The following is a 17851-nucleotide window of genomic DNA, read 5'->3' as shown; positions in this document are numbered from 1 at the left end:
TCAACACATTTCCATTTCCATCCTTTACTGCTCTAACTTGCAGCACATCCTTCCCAGCTCGGTCCCTCTGCCTGGTCAATCGGTGTAAATCCTTTTCTTCTTCCTTAATGTCCAACTTCACATACAGCTCCTCATATGCCTTTTGCTTTGCTTTCGGCACATCTCTCTTTACCTGCTGCCACATCTCCTTGTACTTCTGCCTACTTTTCTCATCACTCTTTTGATCCCAGTATTGTTTTGTAAACATTTTTCTCCTTATGCTCTCCTGCACTTCCTCATTTCACCACCACGTCTCTTTGTCTTCCTTTCTATTTCCAGAGAAAGTACCTTTCTCCAGCTGCCTCCCTTATTACTTCTGCAGTAGTTGCCCAATCATCCAGCACCTCTTCACCACCACCGAGCCCCTGTCTGATCTCTTCCCTGAATCTCACACTACAGTCTTCCTCCTTCAGTTTCCACCATCTTATCCTTCTTTCAGGCCTCACTATTCTTCTCTTTTTCATCGCCTGCAAAACCATCCTACAGACCACCATCCGATTCTGTCTAGCTACTCTGTCCCCTGCCATCACTTTACAGTCTCCAATCTTCTTCAGGTTGTATCTCCTATATAAGACATTGTCCACCTCTGCAAAGTTCCTCAACTCTTATACATCACCCAATGCTTCTCCTTCCTCTTGAAATAAGTGTTCACCACTGCCATTTCCATCCTTTTAGCAAAATCTACCACCATCTGCCCTTCCACATTCCTCTCCCTAAGACCATACATACCCATCACCTCCTCATCACCTCTGTTCCCTTCACCTGCATGCCCATTAAAGTCTGCCCCAATCCCCAATCTTTCATTCCTAGGTACACCTTCTACCACTTCATCTAACTCACTCGAGAACCTTTCCTTCTCCTCCATCTCACAACCCACCTGTGGAGCAAAAGCTCTGATGACATTTATCATCACCCGTTCTACTTCAAGCTATACGTTCATCACCCTATCAGAAACTCTCTTCACCTCCACTACACTCTTACTAAACTCTTCCTTCAGAATCAACCCTACACCATTTCTCTTTCCATCCACACCATGGTAGAACAGTTTAAACCCCATCCAATGTTCCTGGCCTTACTCCCTTTTCACTTGGTCTCCTGAAAACACATCATGTCTACTTTTCTCCTTTCCATCATATCAGCTAACTCTCTCCCTTTCCCAGTCATAGTACCAACATTTAAAGTACCAACCCCAACCTCCACTTTTCTACACTTCTCCTTTACCTGCTGTCTCTGTAGATGTTTTCCTCCTCTCCTTCTCCTCGTTCAGGAGGCCTACCTTTTCTTTTGTCATAATGGAATGGTTAGAAATTATGGGGAAAAAAATGAAAGAATACTAAATGGTTTTACAAATGACTTCTGAATAAATTAGATAAAAACGTCTATCTACGTACATGGTTTTGTGACTGTAGCATTCTAATAAATGTTATTTCTAAGAATAAAATCAATTTCTAATAAACATGCAATAAATTATATATAATGTAATTGTATGGTTATTATTATAAAAGTTATTTAATTCTTTATTAAACAAATGCAATTGAAAGGAGAGTTTACATTATGAAGCCTGGCAACCATTCTACAGTTTACATGTTTGCACAAACAGTATTTTTTAATCTTTTTTCCAGACTGTGCAATGTGTAGTTATCATTAAGAATATGTTTTTATTGTTTTACATAATGGTAAGACATCTGGCCAATAACAACTGTACTTGTTAAAATCATGAGCTAATGAGAAGGGAGGTGTTTTGTTTTATTATTTTGTGAGAAGGTCTCCCTGGTGTTGAGAACACACATCTTTAAGCTTCCTGAATCCCTAGTCCACAGCTTCGAGGTGGGTAACAAGGAAGACGGCTGCTTTGAAGAGACACACTTATATAGCATTTTAAGGTTAGTGTTTACAAGTTTTTTACTGTTGCTTTGAGTTTTTTAAATATCAGTTTATTGTGCTGTGACTAAATGGGGATAAGTTTAAAAATTTTCCATTGATACTCATGTTTGTATTGCTGGATTTATTGTCATCAAAAATAAATGAAAAAAATATATATATAATTGAAAATTATTTTTTTGTCATATAGATATATTAATTTGACTCACTGGTCATTTATGTATAATATATAACATAATACTCAGTGCATATATAATTATTTCGGAACTTATCATTTTAATTGCTTTCAGGAAGAAACAAGCATGGCATTTGCCGGAATTTTGAAAGAGGAGGACATTGCTGCTGCGGTCCAGGCTTGCCAAGGTTTTAAGAATATAATTTTTAAATCTACTAACACAATACACATAAATACATCACTTAGACTTAAACAGTAGCTGTTACATACATACACCCAAACTACATTTCTGTATGCACACACTGACAGCCTCACACCCACACAGGGACTCCCGCGGGTCCTTGCACAGGAGATGGTTAAATCTAAGCAACCAAGCAGCCAGGGGGCTGGGGACCCGTTACCAGCCAGTTACCTGTAATTGTGCTGAGTGTTCAAGAACGGTTTAAGTCTGACCTCAAATCTCAACTGCTCTTAATAATTTTTCTGACAATTCTGTCTGCTTTAAAAGATGCGCATAGCACAGTATAAAATGATATATTTTCACATAATGGGTTAAATGTCTTAAAATATCAACTACTCTACTCTTCTGGTGCTCACTGATCTCCTCACAGATCCAGGCACCTTTTCTCACAAGTTCTTCTTTGAGCTAGTGGGGCTCCTTGGCAAATCGAAAACAGATGGTCAAAAGGTGTTCAAAGTCCTCGACCAAGACAAGAGTGGATTTATTGAGGAAGAGGAGCTCAAGTAAGATATGACACTTTTTGGTACATTTTCACATACAGTAAATGATATGGTATGATTTGGTAAAAAATGAAACAAGAGGAAGCTTTAAAATGCTGTTTATTAGGTCATAATGAAATTTACATTATAGTGGGGGTAAATAGACATTTGTTTAACAAACTTTGTTTGTGACACACCATTAACATTATACTTCCTTAATTCTTCAGACTGTTTCTCCAGAACTTTGTGGCAGGAGCCAGAGAGCTGACAGACGCTGAGACCAAAGCTTTCCTGGCTGCAGGAGACTGTGATGGAGATGGCAAAATTGGAATGCAAGGTAAAGCCTCATTAGATAGAAAGTGGTAAAGCCTTAAGGAATTGCCTGAGCAGGTAGTCTCTTGGAAATTTGAACCTATTCTCCCAATGATAGATGTAAGCATCTTCTCATACCACCCAGAGGATTAAAGCAGTTTTACAGTTCTACTGAGTGTCTGGTCAGCAGGAACTTTTCTGATGACTGCTGGTCATTTCATCATATTGTGTGTTACATTATTACAAATAACTGCATATGTAAAATCCCTAGGGTCAGTTTTAAACAAAGCATTTGCACAAATGTCATAAAAGCCATATCCCTGATATAACAAGTAATTAGTTGAGATGGTTTGCTTATTTACATACTAGTTTCATGTTATTATAAATCCACAAAACAAAAATTCTCATAATTATATTCTGCACCAGCAATTGGCAAAGTAATGAAGTGAAGTATAATATTACTAAAACTAACTAGCCTAGCTTGCAATCTAGGTAAGAGGTTTTATTACTGGTTAAGGTGCTAAGTTACTGATCGGAAGGTCGGGGGTTCAAGCTCCGGTGTAGCCAAGCTGCAACTCTTGGGCCCTTGAGCAAGGCCCTTAAATCTCTGTGCTCCAGGGGCACCATATCATGGCCGACCCTGCATTCTGACCCCAGCTTCCGAGCAAGCTGGGATATGCAAATAACGAATTTCACTGTGCAGTAATGTATATGTGACAAATAAAGGCTATTCTTCTATTCTATTGTATTATCAGTAATTAAGACTAAAAATTGACTCATTGATCTCTGGCAAAAAGTATCTCTGGTTATCTTTGTTGTTTGTCTTTGCGGTGTCTTTGGAGGTAATTGTTCATTATCATATTATAAATTCCCTTAGATTTGCTAATTCCATGTTTGTTTGTTCTCACATGTAACCTCTATAGCCCCTAATATGACTAATATGAACCTTTTTTATTTATTTCCAGAGTTCTGTATGCTGCTAAACTGAAAAGTGTACTGATGCTGAGCCCCTACAATTTTCATTTTATTGCTAATTTTTAATTATGAGAATCAGAATTTTCAGTTGTTACAATCAAACTGTGCTAAATATTAATAAATATATTGTCTTTAATGATTGCTTGTCCTAATGAAATGTGACAATAAAGTTTAGCACTTTATATCTTTGTCTGACATTTCCCTCTTGCTGTTCTTGTTCTTCTTTTTCTTCTTCTTCTTCTTCATCATCTTTTTTATCAGAAGTGATAAGGGAGGCAGCTAGAAAGGTACTTTAACATCTGGAAATAGAAAGGAAGACAAAAAGACATGGTGGTGGAATTAGGCAGTGCAGGATAGCATAAGGAGAAAGAGGTTGGCGAAACAGAATTGGGATCGACAGAGTGATTTGAAAAGTAGGCAGGAGTACAGGAGATGCAGCAGCAGATGAAGAGGGATGTGGCAAAAGCCAAGGAAAAGGCATATGAGGAGCTGTATGTGAAGTTGGACAATAAGGAAGGAGAAAAGGATTTATACTGACTGGCCAGACGGAGAGACCGTGCTGGGAAGGATGTGCTGCAGGTTAAAGCAATAAAGGATGGAGATGAAAATGTGAGGAGGCAGAGCAAGAGCACTACATACACATTATTGGCTTTAAGAATGTTGATGGAGAAGTATAGAGAAGGTCAGAAGAAGTTGCATTGTGTGTTTGTGGATCTAGAGCAAGCATACGACAGGGTGCCGAGAGAGGAGTTGTGGTATTGTATGAGGAAGTCAGGTGTGTCAGAGAAGTATATGAGGGTGGTGCAGGACATGTATGAGCACAGTGTGACAGCAGTGAAGTGTGCAGTAGGAACAACAGACAACAGAGGTTGGATTGCATCAAGGATCGGCTCTGAGCCCTTTCCTGTTTGCAGTGGTGATGGACAGGTTGACGGACGAGGTCAGACAGGAATCTCCAAGGACTATTTGTTTGCGGATGATATTGTAATTTGTGGTCAGAGTAGGGAGCAGGTGGAGAAGAGCCTAGAGAGAGGTGGAGGGACGTGCTGGAGAGAAGGGAAATGAAAGTCAGTAGGAGTAAGACAGAGCACATGTGTTTGAATAAGAGTGGAGGGCAGTGGAGTGGTGCGGTTGCAGGGAGAAGAGGTGGAGAAGGTGGATGAGTTTAGGTACCTGGGGTCAACAGTGCAAAGTAATGCAGAGTGTGTTAGAGAAGTGACGAAAAGAGTGCAGGCAGGGTGGAGTGGGTGGAGAAGAGTGGCATGAGTGATTTGTGATAGAAGGGTATCTGCAAGAGTGAAAGGGAAAGTTTATAGGACTGTGGTGAGACCTGCGATGTTGTATGGTTTAGAGACAGTGGCATTGAGTAAAAGACAGGAGGTGGAGATTTTCATTGGGAGTGATGAGGATGGACAGGATTAGAAATGAGTTTATTCGAGGGACAGCGCATGTAGGACATTTTGGAGACAAGGTAAGAGAAGCGCGATTGAGATGGTTTGGACATGTGCAGAGGAGGGACATGGGGTATATCGGTAGGAGAATGCTGTGGATAAAACCGCCAGGAGGAGGGAAAAGAGGAAGGCCAAAGAGGAGGTTTATGGATCTGGTAAAGGAAGACATGCAGGTAGTTGGGTTGAAAGAGGCAGATGTAGAGGACAGAGTAATATGGAGACGGATGACCCCTAATGGGAGCAGCCAAAGAGGAAGAATATATATATATATATATATATATATATATATATATATATATATATATATATATATATATATAGCAATATACCCTAACCCTAACCCTAACCCTAACCCCTAACCCTAACCCTAACCCTAACCCAACCAATCTAGACCACACCCATTTACAATTTAAATCTGAATCCAGATATAGACTATACTGATAAAGATACAAATAATAGTTCTGCTACACTCCTATAAAATAATTCTTTTTGTATATAGCATTGTGTCTTTAGCCAACTGATGACGCAGTTAATTCAAGACACACGCTGACATATTTACATACACTTACAGTGCTCAAAATTTAAAAGCACATATACACCTTCACATCTAATCAGCAACAGTTCAGTATAAAGTATTTTTTCAGATACAGGTCAAGAGCTTCAGATTTTTATGCTCACATCAAACATCAGAATGTAAAAAAAGGATTACTGTGACATTAACTGTGGCATTGATGTTGATACCTAGCTGGTATCAAAGGCTGGTTTGAGTACTTTATAAATTGCTGATCTCTTGGGATTTTCACACACAATTGCCTCGTGTCTACACAGAATGGTGAGAAAAACAAACACTGAGTGAGTGACAGTACTGAGATGACTTGTTGGTAAAAAGGGGTCCTAAGAAAATGGCCAAATTCATTCAAGATGCCAGGAATGAAATGACAGTAACTCAAATAATGATTATGTACAACGGTGTTGTACACAATACATCAGACCTTGAGGTGGATGAAGAGTAAGATGTGGAATAACCAAATATGGATGGAAAAGTTTTATTCATATAGTTTATGTAAATTTACATGGTGTAATCTCTTAGAACCTTATTAGTATTCGTATTTGTGTGTGATGAAATAAGCTGTAGTGTAGAAGGCCAGTGTTTGACAGAAAATATATCAATACCAACATAAGTGCATGTAAATGTATATTTATTTGTCAATGTGCAGCAATTTTTTTTTTATTTTTTTTTTATTTTATTTTTTTTTACATATGTTCGGTCATAAGTAAAGAAAAAAGAATTCTGAATATTTAAAAGTGGCTCCTCCCAAGGTCCTTCCTCATGTCTTCCTGTTTTTCATGGAGCATCTGGCATGCTCTTTAGCAATCTAAATCTAGCTCTACATCCAGACTGTTACATTTTTTTTTTTAAATACTGCAACTATAAAATTTTATTTAATTTATTTATTATAAATTGTTTGATTGTACTCTTTGCTAATTTTGGATTCACATAGTATTACCTATAAGTAGTTTTATTTAACCTAATATTTACATTTCAGGAATTTGTCAATAACATACTAAAATGTTATTCACTTAACAAAAATATCATCAGTCTATAAATATGGCTATTAAAAAAGTGAAGTAGTAGTTTTGTGTCTCTGGTATGGTCATTAGAAATGAAAATTAATATAGACACTGAAACCCTGATTAGCGGTGTGTTGTGAATATGTGAGCACCAACAGCTTGCTGTAGGTTATGGGAGGAGGCCTACACATAGTTCACAGCATTGCTTAAGAGTGTTAAAAATAGTCCAACTTTGACTAGTAGACACATTTTTTTCAAAACTATTTTCAAGGCCTATAGGCAGTATCCATTACGGAGACCCAAAACCTGTAAATGGTGAGGGTCGAGAGTATATAAGGTGGGCTGGAAGAAAGCGAAGGGACACACCTCGACTTCCTCTGCTTTTTCACTCGCCTTAGAGAAGCACAAGGTGAGTGATGAGAGATCTTCCACTTTTACTTATGGACGAAAAACTCAAAGCAGCGTTCAAAGAGTCTTCAGGATACAGAGGGTTTAGGATTTTACAGAAATAAAATGGCAATGGACATCTTTTCATTTCTTTTTTTGGGGGGAATCCATTCTAGTGATTGAGGATTTTCTACCTTAGTGCTGACCTGTCAGGAAAAAAATGGACTTTTCTTTCACATGAAATGGAGGCGCCGGTGATGGGATCACTAAGGAAAACACTGTTATGGAAAATCTTCACGGGTCATGTGCATGCTGTTTCATATGCTTTGTCATTTTTATGCCCTTAGTGTTATATGGTTCTATTTCACGTTTATTCTTAAACCAGATCCTTTTAATACTAAGGCCATGATTTTTTAGAGTCCCATCACAAGTGAATGTCACTTGACTTCTTACACAGACTGCATGGGCAAGATTTAGCAGGTGTTGCAAAGCAGCAGATATGATTTTATGCCATCTTAACTCAGGACCACGTGGAGCTGTTGTGCTTTTACAAAATAAAATTTGATTTAATGAAAAGACTGCAGAGGGCACTCAATTATTTAGAATAAAAAAATTGAGAAAGGAAGACAGGTTTAGACTTCAAAGAAGGAATTTTATTCATTCTGAGCTGATGCCTAATGTCCTAATAACGTCCCGTTTATTTTTGCAGCTTGATCAGATTGTAAAAATGGCCTTTGCTGGAGTGCTGGTTGATGCTGATGTGAATGCTGCCCTTGCTGCCTGCGAGGGTAAGACAAAGAAAATAAAATACGACAAAATAAACCTGTCACAACTTTTGTGACTGCATTGATAGTTCAGTTTTTAGTAAGACCACAGTGTTTATGTGTGTACAAAAGTCCCATTACAGTTTTGATCCACAGCTCCCGACAGCTTCGACTACAAGGCCTTCTTCGCCAAGGTTGGTCTGTCCGCCAAGTCTTCTGATGATGTCAAGAAAGCTTTCGGCATCATTGACCAGGACAACAGTGGCTTCATTGAGGAGGATGAGCTGAAGTAAGAACTCATTCTTAATACAACACCACAATTCTTTGCAATTTATTCAAACACTCATGAATTAATTGACTATGCATCTCTCTCGTTTTTCACAGGCTGTTTCTGCAGAACTTCAAGAGCGGTGCCAGGGCACTGACTGACAAAGAAACCAAAACCTTCCTTGCCGCTGGTGACAGTGATGGTGACGGCAAAATCGGAGCTGAGGGTAATATTATATGCACTGACATACCACTACCATGGCATAGAAAATCTTAGAAATGTACTAAGAAGTTAATTAATTAGTTGGTAATGTTTATATGAACTACTATTGAATGCCCAGACACTGATTGGCTTGGGCCTAATTTATAAACATTATAATAAGCAATAAACACGAACATTTAAAATATACATTTATTTAACGCCTAAGGAAATAACTGTTTTGCAGAATTTACTAATGGTAGTTTTATTCCTATTTTATCTCACAGAGTTCGCTGCTCTTGTAAAGGCTTAAATTCCCATCTGACCAAGACTCTTCTCTGTTCACGGAACCAGAACTCATGCTACTGCTCATCTGACCTAAGATCATATTTTTTATATCTTATTTATGAACTGACTTCTACTTGAAATTGTCCTTAAAGTGTATTGTTAACATTATCTGGACATGTTGGCTTGTGCAAATGTCTCATGCACTTCTGGGTACGAGTGAAAAACAAGGAATAAATGTAATTGGTGTAACTTCTTTAAGATCACAGTGCTTTTTTTCTTGCTTTTGCTCAAGTACAAAACTGATTTAATGTGAAAAAGCCCAAATTAGGGTAGTCTCTCTCAAAGAAAAAGGCCAGATATAGTATTTTTGCTGCAGAGGGAAGTTTTGGGATTTTTTATTTATTTATTAATATATATTTTTGGAGGGGATGCACTGCAAGGGATTTACAAAGGATAGTTTTTGCGCAAAATATGCACACAGCAGTAGTATCTATTTGCCTGCAATGTTAGCGTCCCTGGTTTGGGAGATTGATCAGGTGGAAAAGTGCTGCCCCCTGCTGTGTGAAACAAAAGCTGGGAGGAAAGAAAAGTCCCAGCAAAATCATAGAAAAAAATACTTTTTTTTCTTAAATCATACTTATCTATAAATGTCTTAGAGATGGATAAATAGGGGTTAAAAACATGGAAATACATATTAAGAATGGGAAACTAAAAACAATTGGATGGCCCATAAATGTTTATTAATGTTCTTACTGTTTTGACAAGAGTCTCACATGTTACAATTAGATGAATGGTAGAAAAACATATTATTATAGTATAGTTAGTTGATCAATTAAAAGACTTTTAAAAGAAAAAATTCTTCTGGGGGGGAAGACTACTAAAAGCTACAGTGCATACCTTATCCCCGTCCTGATGATAGCTTGGAGTGAGTTTCGTATGGGTGAAATGAGCTGAGATCTACCCGAGCACCCCGTTATCCATACATGCACTTCACACCAGCGCGGTTTCCTGCGCCTCAGCAGCGTATATTATTAGCATTGCCGGACATCACCGTTCGCTTTTTTCAAACTCACCATTTAAGCGTCTTCCTTGATCAAGATAAATATAGTGCGCTCTGTCTGCTGGACGCCTTTCAAGCGCACCCGCCTTTTTCCATTGGGTGCCCGTTACTTTAGGCCTCATATTTGGACTGTGTGAAAAGTATATAAGGTTGAAAGCAACGAGCCGGAGTTCACTGCAGTTTGCTCGAGTCTTTGAGAATCTACAGCTCACCACCAAAAAGACAAAAGAGGTGAGTTTGCATGCAGCGAGGGACAACAAGAGAAAGAGAGAGAGAAAGAAAGAAAAAAAACCCTGACATGGGAGCTGCAATGCATTTGCAATATCAAAGCCAAATCTGATCATCTGTGCTTTTTTTTAATGTACTTTGCACTGGACTTACTATGGACCTGAAAGAGAATTTCTGTGCCTCGTTTTTACTTCGTCACATATTCTTTTGGACGTAGCCTACTGGATGGGAACTCAACATCCATATGATGATCATGTGGCCTGGATGTGACATGCGCTAGGCTTTGCACCAGTTGCTTTGGGTTGACTTGATCGCATCACTGAGCTCATGGCAAAAAAAACAAACAAAAAAGTAGCCTAGTTGGTGGCTCCTGAAGGCAAAATTGTATATGCTTTGCTTAAAGAGGGTTTAGAAGATTATGGAGTGACTCAGTACATCAGAATCAATAATTGCATATGCATATTCGTTTGTGTTTTATGAAGTCATTGTGATGTTAATTTTCTTTTTGCCCCCTCACTCAGCTAAAGATGGCATTCGCTGGTGTCCTCAACGATGCTGACATCACTGCAGCCCTGGATGCATGCAAAGGTAGATTCTACTTAGCTATAAAGCCTAATCATATTAAGTTAAATAATAATAATAATAATAATAAATGAATAAATAAATAAGCAGTAACAATAATCATGATTATTATTTCTTTTATTTTATTATTACAATGTATTATTTTTGTAGTTGTTGGTTGGCCAAGATGGTTCTTGGCTCCATCCAAATAATAATAAAATGTACTAAAGTGTTGTTTATTTGCTCTTGTTTGTTTGTTTTACTCAGCCGATGGCTCCTTTGACCACAAGGCCTTCTTTGTTAAGGTTGGTCTGACAGGCAAGTCTGCTGATGACGTCAAGAAGGCTTTCGCCATCATTGATCAGGACAAGAGTGGCTTCATTGAGGAGGATGAGCTGAAGTAAAGAGACATTGGTTCATTAGTTAGCAGGATAAACACTCAAATGAAAATTCTAACTGAAAGCTCAATTTTTTTGTCTTAACAATGCAATAATCTTCTCCCTATAGACTGTTCCTGCAGAACTTCAAATCAGGCGCAAGGGCACTCACCGACGCTGAGACCAAGACTTTCCTCAAGGCTGGAGATACTGACAATGATGGCAAGATTGGAGTTGATGGTAAATGTTTTTTTTTATTTTTTTATTAAAGACATGGTAGTCATTTTGATCACTGAATTTTGTAAGTTTTATTATTAATCACTTACTAGTATTCCTCTTTGTTGCAGAGTTCACTAGCCTGGTTAAGGCATAAATTGCTTCTGACCAACAACCACTACTTCTCACTCTGAAGGAACAACATTGCCCAAGACCTCCCATGTTCATCTGACTATAAATAATTTTTATACCGATGCTTATGAGAAGTTTCCTCCCATGCAGCACACTGTCCAAAATGATGATTGTGAATGTAGCGCGGCTATGTATCCTGTCTTAAATATGAACTTTGCTTACTGTAAAATCTGATGCACTTTTACGGGAACGGACGATAAGAAAAGAATAAATATTCTTTTGCAATATCGACTTACTGCCCATTCTTCCAGCATATATATATTCCCTAATAACACACAATTAAACATTATAACAAACAGGAAAGATTTAAAAAATATAATTTAGGCTATAAGGTTGGTGCCACAGCTGTAAGCTTATAGCTTATTATACTTTAGAATTGCAAAGAAGCATTGTTCTTTGCAATTCTGTCCATCTTGAATTATTTCTTCCGGCTTCTCCCGTTAGGGGTCGCCAAAGCGGATCCTCGGTATTCGTGATCCGCATGTTCGATTTGGCACATCTTTTACGCTGGATGCCCTTCCTAAATCAACGTAAAAACCACAATAACCACACTCATTATTTAAAAATAAAAGATATTTACAAATAAAAATATAATCCTGAATCAATCGGGCTTCTTTATACTAAACAGTGCTAAAACTACCATCTTGTATGTTTATTGTTTTTCTTATTTTCCTGGGTATAAGAACATTCTCCTTTTCTTTTTTAATCTCAGCATTGCATTTAATACCACAAATCATGACATGCTTATTTCATCTCTCAAATTTTTCTTCTATAGTATGTTCAAAAACTACAAACTATTTACAAAGTTTTTGTGTCTACTAATCTATATTACAAAAGTTTGCTCACATAATATTCAGTACTCCTAGGGTAATGATTTAACTGATTTAATCCACAACCAACTCTGCTGATTTATGACATATAAAGCAAACCTTTCTTTCACTTATAATGTTACTCATAATTTATTCTAGTAGTAAATATGAGATACAAGATGTATTGTTGCTGTCTACAATAATACAGATATACAGATACTACTACTACAACTACTACTACTACTACTACTAATAATAATAATAATCATAATAATCATAATAATCATAACAACCATAACATTAGCTGTCTTCAGGGAATTGTGTTTAAAATTTAGCATCCAAATAAGGTTAATTTACTGCATTGAACACCGTAGTTGCTTGCAATGACCATTAGATGTCAGTATTTCCTTAAGAGTAGGTACTGCTGTAAACGCTTGTACAACAGGGTTCCCAAGTTTGCACCTGTAGAGCGGCTAACATGCAGAATCTATCTCCGGCTTCAATGGCTCACGATGGTTAGAAATCATCATGCAATCATTAATCACTGCGAAAGAAGAATCTCATGTGTTAGAGCAGGGGGAAACCAGTGCCATGCAAATACATGCACGCATGACTTCATGGCTGGAAGGTGAAGAAGCCCTGCTGGATCCAGTGTCCTCATCTAATTCTTCCAAGTGTGAGTGTGTCAGTCTCTTAGGTTTCTCTTTCTGGAACCTCAGAACAGGTTATCCTAAACTCAGCAATTCAAGACATACTTCAAGTTACACTGGTGATGTCAGCTTTCCAGGACACAAATTAGGTGACAGTAAATTTCCTAGTTTACTTTAAGCTTTGACATTCTGTTATATTATGGACAATCTGGAAATCCATAGTTTTCTTTTGCATTACCTTGCTGAAAGGCAGGAACAAAGCCAAAACAACAGACTAGTGTCAATTTACTGTAATTATGCCTATGATGATTTGAAGATAGATAGATAGATAGATAGATAGATAGATAGATAGATAGATAGATAGATAGATAGATAGATAGATAGAAAAAATATTTGGATTTAGTTATCAACAAAAGGCTTTTAGTGAGATCTGGAAAATGGGTGCATTTCTTTTCTATTCAATCCCATATTTATGTTTGAACATACTGTCACTGCACTTGGTTCAGCCAAAATTAATTAATTCATCAATATTTTTAGAATGATTACAAGGATTTTAATTTACAAAGCTTCATATCTACAAATCTTCTTGTATTTCTGGAGGCAAACCTAAAGGTGGTAAATTAAATCATGGCTAAATAATGTAAACAGAGTTTCACCGTACTGGACACATTAAACCACAGTGTCAATCCTACATCATAAACAAACAGAGCCACTCACACAGTGTTTTATCCATTACAAAACCAATTGTATATGAATGTTACCTCATTCGCTTAGCTCTTGGCTGGTGTGTTTTTGGAGAACAGCACAGCAAACTATATATTATTGCTGGCCACTAGCTAAAAGAGGTGACCTTTAATCACTGAATCAGCATTAGACTTAAAAGAAATGACAGGGTTTACCACTGTCGGGAATATATGATTAGATGGAGAAACTGGCGTGACTTTTCTTTTGATTAACAAATAGAGCGTCTGTGTGTGTATCCGTAATGTTTGCATATGTGCATGCATTTGTGTATGTAAGAGAGCGGGAGCACGAGACTGCGAGATTATGAAGACGATGACTATGATTGCATTATTGTACACACCAACATGAATAGGTAAAAAAAAAAAAAAAAACTGGGAACAATATAATTATTAGACCTGGAAATGAAAACGTAAAATGTAAACAGCAATTAGAACAAATCCAACATAAAGCCAACAGATATTAATAATGACTATGTTTGCAACGGTATTCAAAGCAAAATGGGTTTTTTTGTTTTTTTTTATTTGTGCATTGTGTAAACCGAAATGGGGAAATGTGTAAAAGGAGGGCACTGAGAGGGAAGACCTGCAGACCGCAGGTCAGTGCTTATTTAATTTTCTATTCTACAAGGTCATGATGGACTCGGAACTGACCTATCAGTATTCAGCACCTGGGCGGATATAAATAGTAATAGATAATTAGTTACCCAAGAAATTTGAGACGGGTCTGCCTGTAAGAATTCGATCCACATACAGGTAACTCAAGAGTGGCCCATTGTCCCTCTACTCTGTCCTATATAAATCCCTCCTGCACACAGGGTGCTCACCACACAGCCTTACCTCCACCTACAGCATCCAACACACTTCAACTTAACAGGGTAAGTCTGAATACACACACTGCTCTGCTATGCTTTCTGCTCCGTTCAGGAGATGAATGTAATCTGTATTATTTTTTACTTATTTGATAATTGCGTTCTACATTTTTTTTTAAGTTTTTGCTAAGTTTTAATCAGATTGATACGTTTCAGGGAATGGGTAGTTTTTATAGGGTGCATAAAAATAAGTAAACTTTAGATTTCTCTAACAAACTTTCAAAGAAACTAGTTTAGTATTTAGAAAGCTTTCTAAAACTTTTAGAGATGCATAAAATGCATAAAGGAGCGACAATTATTTTGGTTCACTAAAAAAGGTGGTTGAATCGGCTTAAATTATATAAGAACTATAATTGTTTAAAGTAATTTGAGTAAAGAAGCAAATTTGTGTCCACTGTAATTGTTTATTTTCATCGGGAAATATTGTGCGTCTTTGGCACGTAAATCCATACGAACATTACTGTCGAGTGTCGGTGATGATTCAGAAAACCCTTTGCTCTCGGGTTTTAACTGTGTGTTAATTATTTACACAATGTGCTCCTCAGGACCATGTCTCTCACGTCCATCCTTTCCGCTGATGCCATCGACAAGGCTATCAAGGACTGCCAAGGTATCGATTTTCCACAGTCCATATCATCTAACCGACTCTTTCATTGCGATAAGTACATGTGATGGTGCGATGGGGAGACGCATAAACACGCATGTCCTCGGTGAACTCAAATACAATAGAACTTTATCAGAGCTTATCTGCAGACTGAAACCTATTAAACAATCACAGACTTATAAGTAGTAGTAGTAGTATTGGGAAAGTTATTGCTGTGCAGCAAGTCAAATGTAAAACTGTGTAGGTTAACCTATATAAAATATTTTAAGTTTAAGGCTAATTTAAATATCTGGTTCATTTTAATAAACTTTCTTTATTTGTTTTGTCTGCACTTTTTTTGTTTTTATGCACTTACTAAATGTTTCTTGGTTGCTTTGTTTTATTTTCTAATTTCTTCAAAAGCACCAGAGTCCTTCAATCACAAGAAGTTCTTCCAGCTGTGTGGCCTCTCCAAAAAAAGTCCCCAAGAAATAAGGAATGTCTTTGGCATTTTTGACAGCGATGGGAATGGTTTCATTGAGGAGGATGAGCTGAAGTATGAGATATATTCTGGCATGCTTGGTCTACTCTTATTATTTAAAAAATATATAACAAATATTAATAATTGCAATATGATTTAAAGAAATCTGAACAGGAATATGTTATTCATGAAATGATTGGAAAAATATGTACCAGTTGTTACAATACACACTTCCACTGCTTCATAGAAAATCCAAATTACTTTAAAAAGCATTGCACTAAGTACTTTTTAAACCTTATACAAAAGTGTGAATATTTTTCTCTATTCATTCCTTTGTGCATCATAATAGAACACGAGTGACAAATTTAAGAAAAATGAGAACATTATTATTCCAAACAATATTCCAGTTGTTAAGTTTAATGTCAATTTTAATTAGCAATGATTTGGTGATAGTGATGGAAAGCTTTGACTAATATTTTGCTCCAAACTTATAGGTATTTATTTGGGTTAATATCTGGTAACTGTAGAACCCAGTGCGCCACTGTGCTCTGTAGATATTAGTGGACCCAAGCCTTCACTTTGTAACCTGTCTGTATATCTATCTATTTAATATATCTATATATTTATTGTGCAAATTTTGCTAAGAATGATTCGCTGATGTAGTTTTGCTATTTTGTCATAGATTCTTCCTGCAGATGTTTTCATCTGGAGCCCGTGTGCTAACCGGTAACGAGATTAAGAGCTTACTATCGGCAGCTGATGATGATGGTGATGGCAAGATTGGAATTGATGGTAAATAAAACTGAAAAAATATATATTATTTAGGGTTAATTAAATAATTGTGGGTCGCTAGTTTTTATTCATTTGTTTTTATAGTTGATGCTGTAGGGTTCAGCATTACATTTTAGAAGGATTTTTTTTAAGAAACAATGAGAAGAAGGCTAAAGGTTTCTTGTCAGGATAATTAAATATTCCTCATTTCATGTAAATGCAATTTTTAAACAAATGTCTTATTGGAATAGTTTACAGTTTATTGAAATTAAGGTATATTGTGATTGTAGTTTACTCAAATTATTCAAATGACAAGTTTTAATAACTAGATTATTTAGCATGTTAAATCAAAGCATAAAGATAGAAATGTTATACAACACTTTACATTATTTTTTGTATATCTAGGTTAAGTCATTGCTGCACATTTTGCATTATGAATTCACTTAATCCAGTGAAATGACACTGCTTTTGTTTTCCTCTCTGTCTCTGTCAGAATTCCAGACCATGGTGCTCTCTTGAATGGTCAAACCTCCAATTGTGTCATGGTTCAGTTCAACAAAGTTCTTCCTTGTTATTTTGCTTTCTTTACATTTCTGAAAGCCCCAGACACAAAAATAAAAAACAACCACAGTTTATACTAGAATTGTAAATATAATACCTAAAGAGATGTAAAAAGATATAACCATCTCCCCAGTGTACAACTAACACACCTTAAATCATTTTGAGTAAATAAATAAACAACTAAACTTTATGAACCCTGCCTTCAAGTGGTTGTTGTTTGTCATGAAATGATGCACTACATGATTTGACTTCACAAAAAGATGCTTCACAAAAAGATGTCGGGTGAACAGTAATTTTTAATCATTAGAGTTTATATATTAATAACAGCAATTATTGGTGGGAACACATGGGAACACATTTTAAGATAAAGGAAAATATAATAATTAAGTATATGTGTTTGAACTTGCCTCCCAGAAGACCTTATCTGAAAAGTAAAGCAACAGTAATTAAAAACAATTGATGTGGAGTGCAAACATAAGCTGTTACGAGTTAAGTGACATGGATAGGAAACTGAGTATTATAGGCTAAGTAGTGTAGAAACCTGAGAGACTGCCCTTGATAGGTAAGTGTTATGGTTCAAATAACATTAACCTGCAGGATACTTTGAAAATGAAACCTGTAGTTAGTTGGAACCGTTTAAGTAAAAAGGGTATAAAGGGATGGTGGTACACCTCAAGTTCACCATTTATCAAACTGTTGCTAATAGGTGAGACCTGAGTT

The 17851-nt window shown here is 36.8% G+C and overlaps 4 protein-coding genes across 4 annotated transcripts; all 4 read left to right on the top strand.

Annotated features, from left to right (window-relative positions):
- Positions 1-1765: 1765 nt before the first annotated feature.
- On the top strand, positions 1766-4258 carry pvalb5 (parvalbumin 5). Its single transcript, XM_046866086.1, has 5 exons — positions 1766-1922; positions 2211-2283; positions 2707-2839; positions 3043-3152; positions 4093-4258. The coding sequence occupies exons 2-5, from the start codon at positions 2223-2225 to the stop codon at positions 4113-4115; spliced, it is 327 nt and encodes a 108-aa protein (XP_046722042.1). The 5' UTR covers positions 1766-1922; positions 2211-2222; the 3' UTR covers positions 4116-4258.
- A 3230-nt stretch (positions 4259-7488) lies between these two features.
- On the top strand, positions 7489-9283 carry pvalb1 (parvalbumin 1). The gene is made up of 5 exons (XM_046866084.1): positions 7489-7534; positions 8222-8300; positions 8433-8565; positions 8661-8770; positions 9030-9283. The coding sequence occupies exons 2-5, from the start codon at positions 8240-8242 to the stop codon at positions 9053-9055; spliced, it is 330 nt and encodes a 109-aa protein (XP_046722040.1). The 5' UTR covers positions 7489-7534; positions 8222-8239; the 3' UTR covers positions 9056-9283.
- A 945-nt stretch (positions 9284-10228) lies between these two features.
- On the top strand, positions 10229-11889 carry LOC124396785 (parvalbumin beta). Its single transcript, XM_046866083.1, has 5 exons — positions 10229-10321; positions 10840-10906; positions 11147-11279; positions 11387-11496; positions 11604-11889. Exons 2-5 carry the CDS (start codon positions 10846-10848, stop codon positions 11627-11629), a joined length of 330 nt encoding a protein of 109 aa, XP_046722039.1. The 5' UTR covers positions 10229-10321; positions 10840-10845; the 3' UTR covers positions 11630-11889.
- Positions 11890-14557: 2668 nt separating this feature from the next.
- On the top strand, positions 14558-17325 carry pvalb8 (parvalbumin 8). The gene is made up of 5 exons (XM_046866266.1): positions 14558-14741; positions 15281-15345; positions 15742-15874; positions 16482-16591; positions 17064-17325. Exons 2-5 carry the CDS (start codon positions 15285-15287, stop codon positions 17087-17089), a joined length of 330 nt encoding a protein of 109 aa, XP_046722222.1. The 5' UTR covers positions 14558-14741; positions 15281-15284; the 3' UTR covers positions 17090-17325.
- Positions 17326-17851: the final 526 nt, after the last annotated feature.

The sequence above is a fragment of the Silurus meridionalis genome, chromosome 14 (genome assembly GCF_014805685.1).
Source record: "Silurus meridionalis isolate SWU-2019-XX chromosome 14, ASM1480568v1, whole genome shotgun sequence".
Lineage (NCBI taxonomy): Eukaryota > Metazoa > Chordata > Actinopteri > Siluriformes > Siluridae > Silurus > Silurus meridionalis.
Note: the sequence above shows the minus strand (reverse complement) of the source record. Positions and strands in the feature narration are given on the sequence as shown.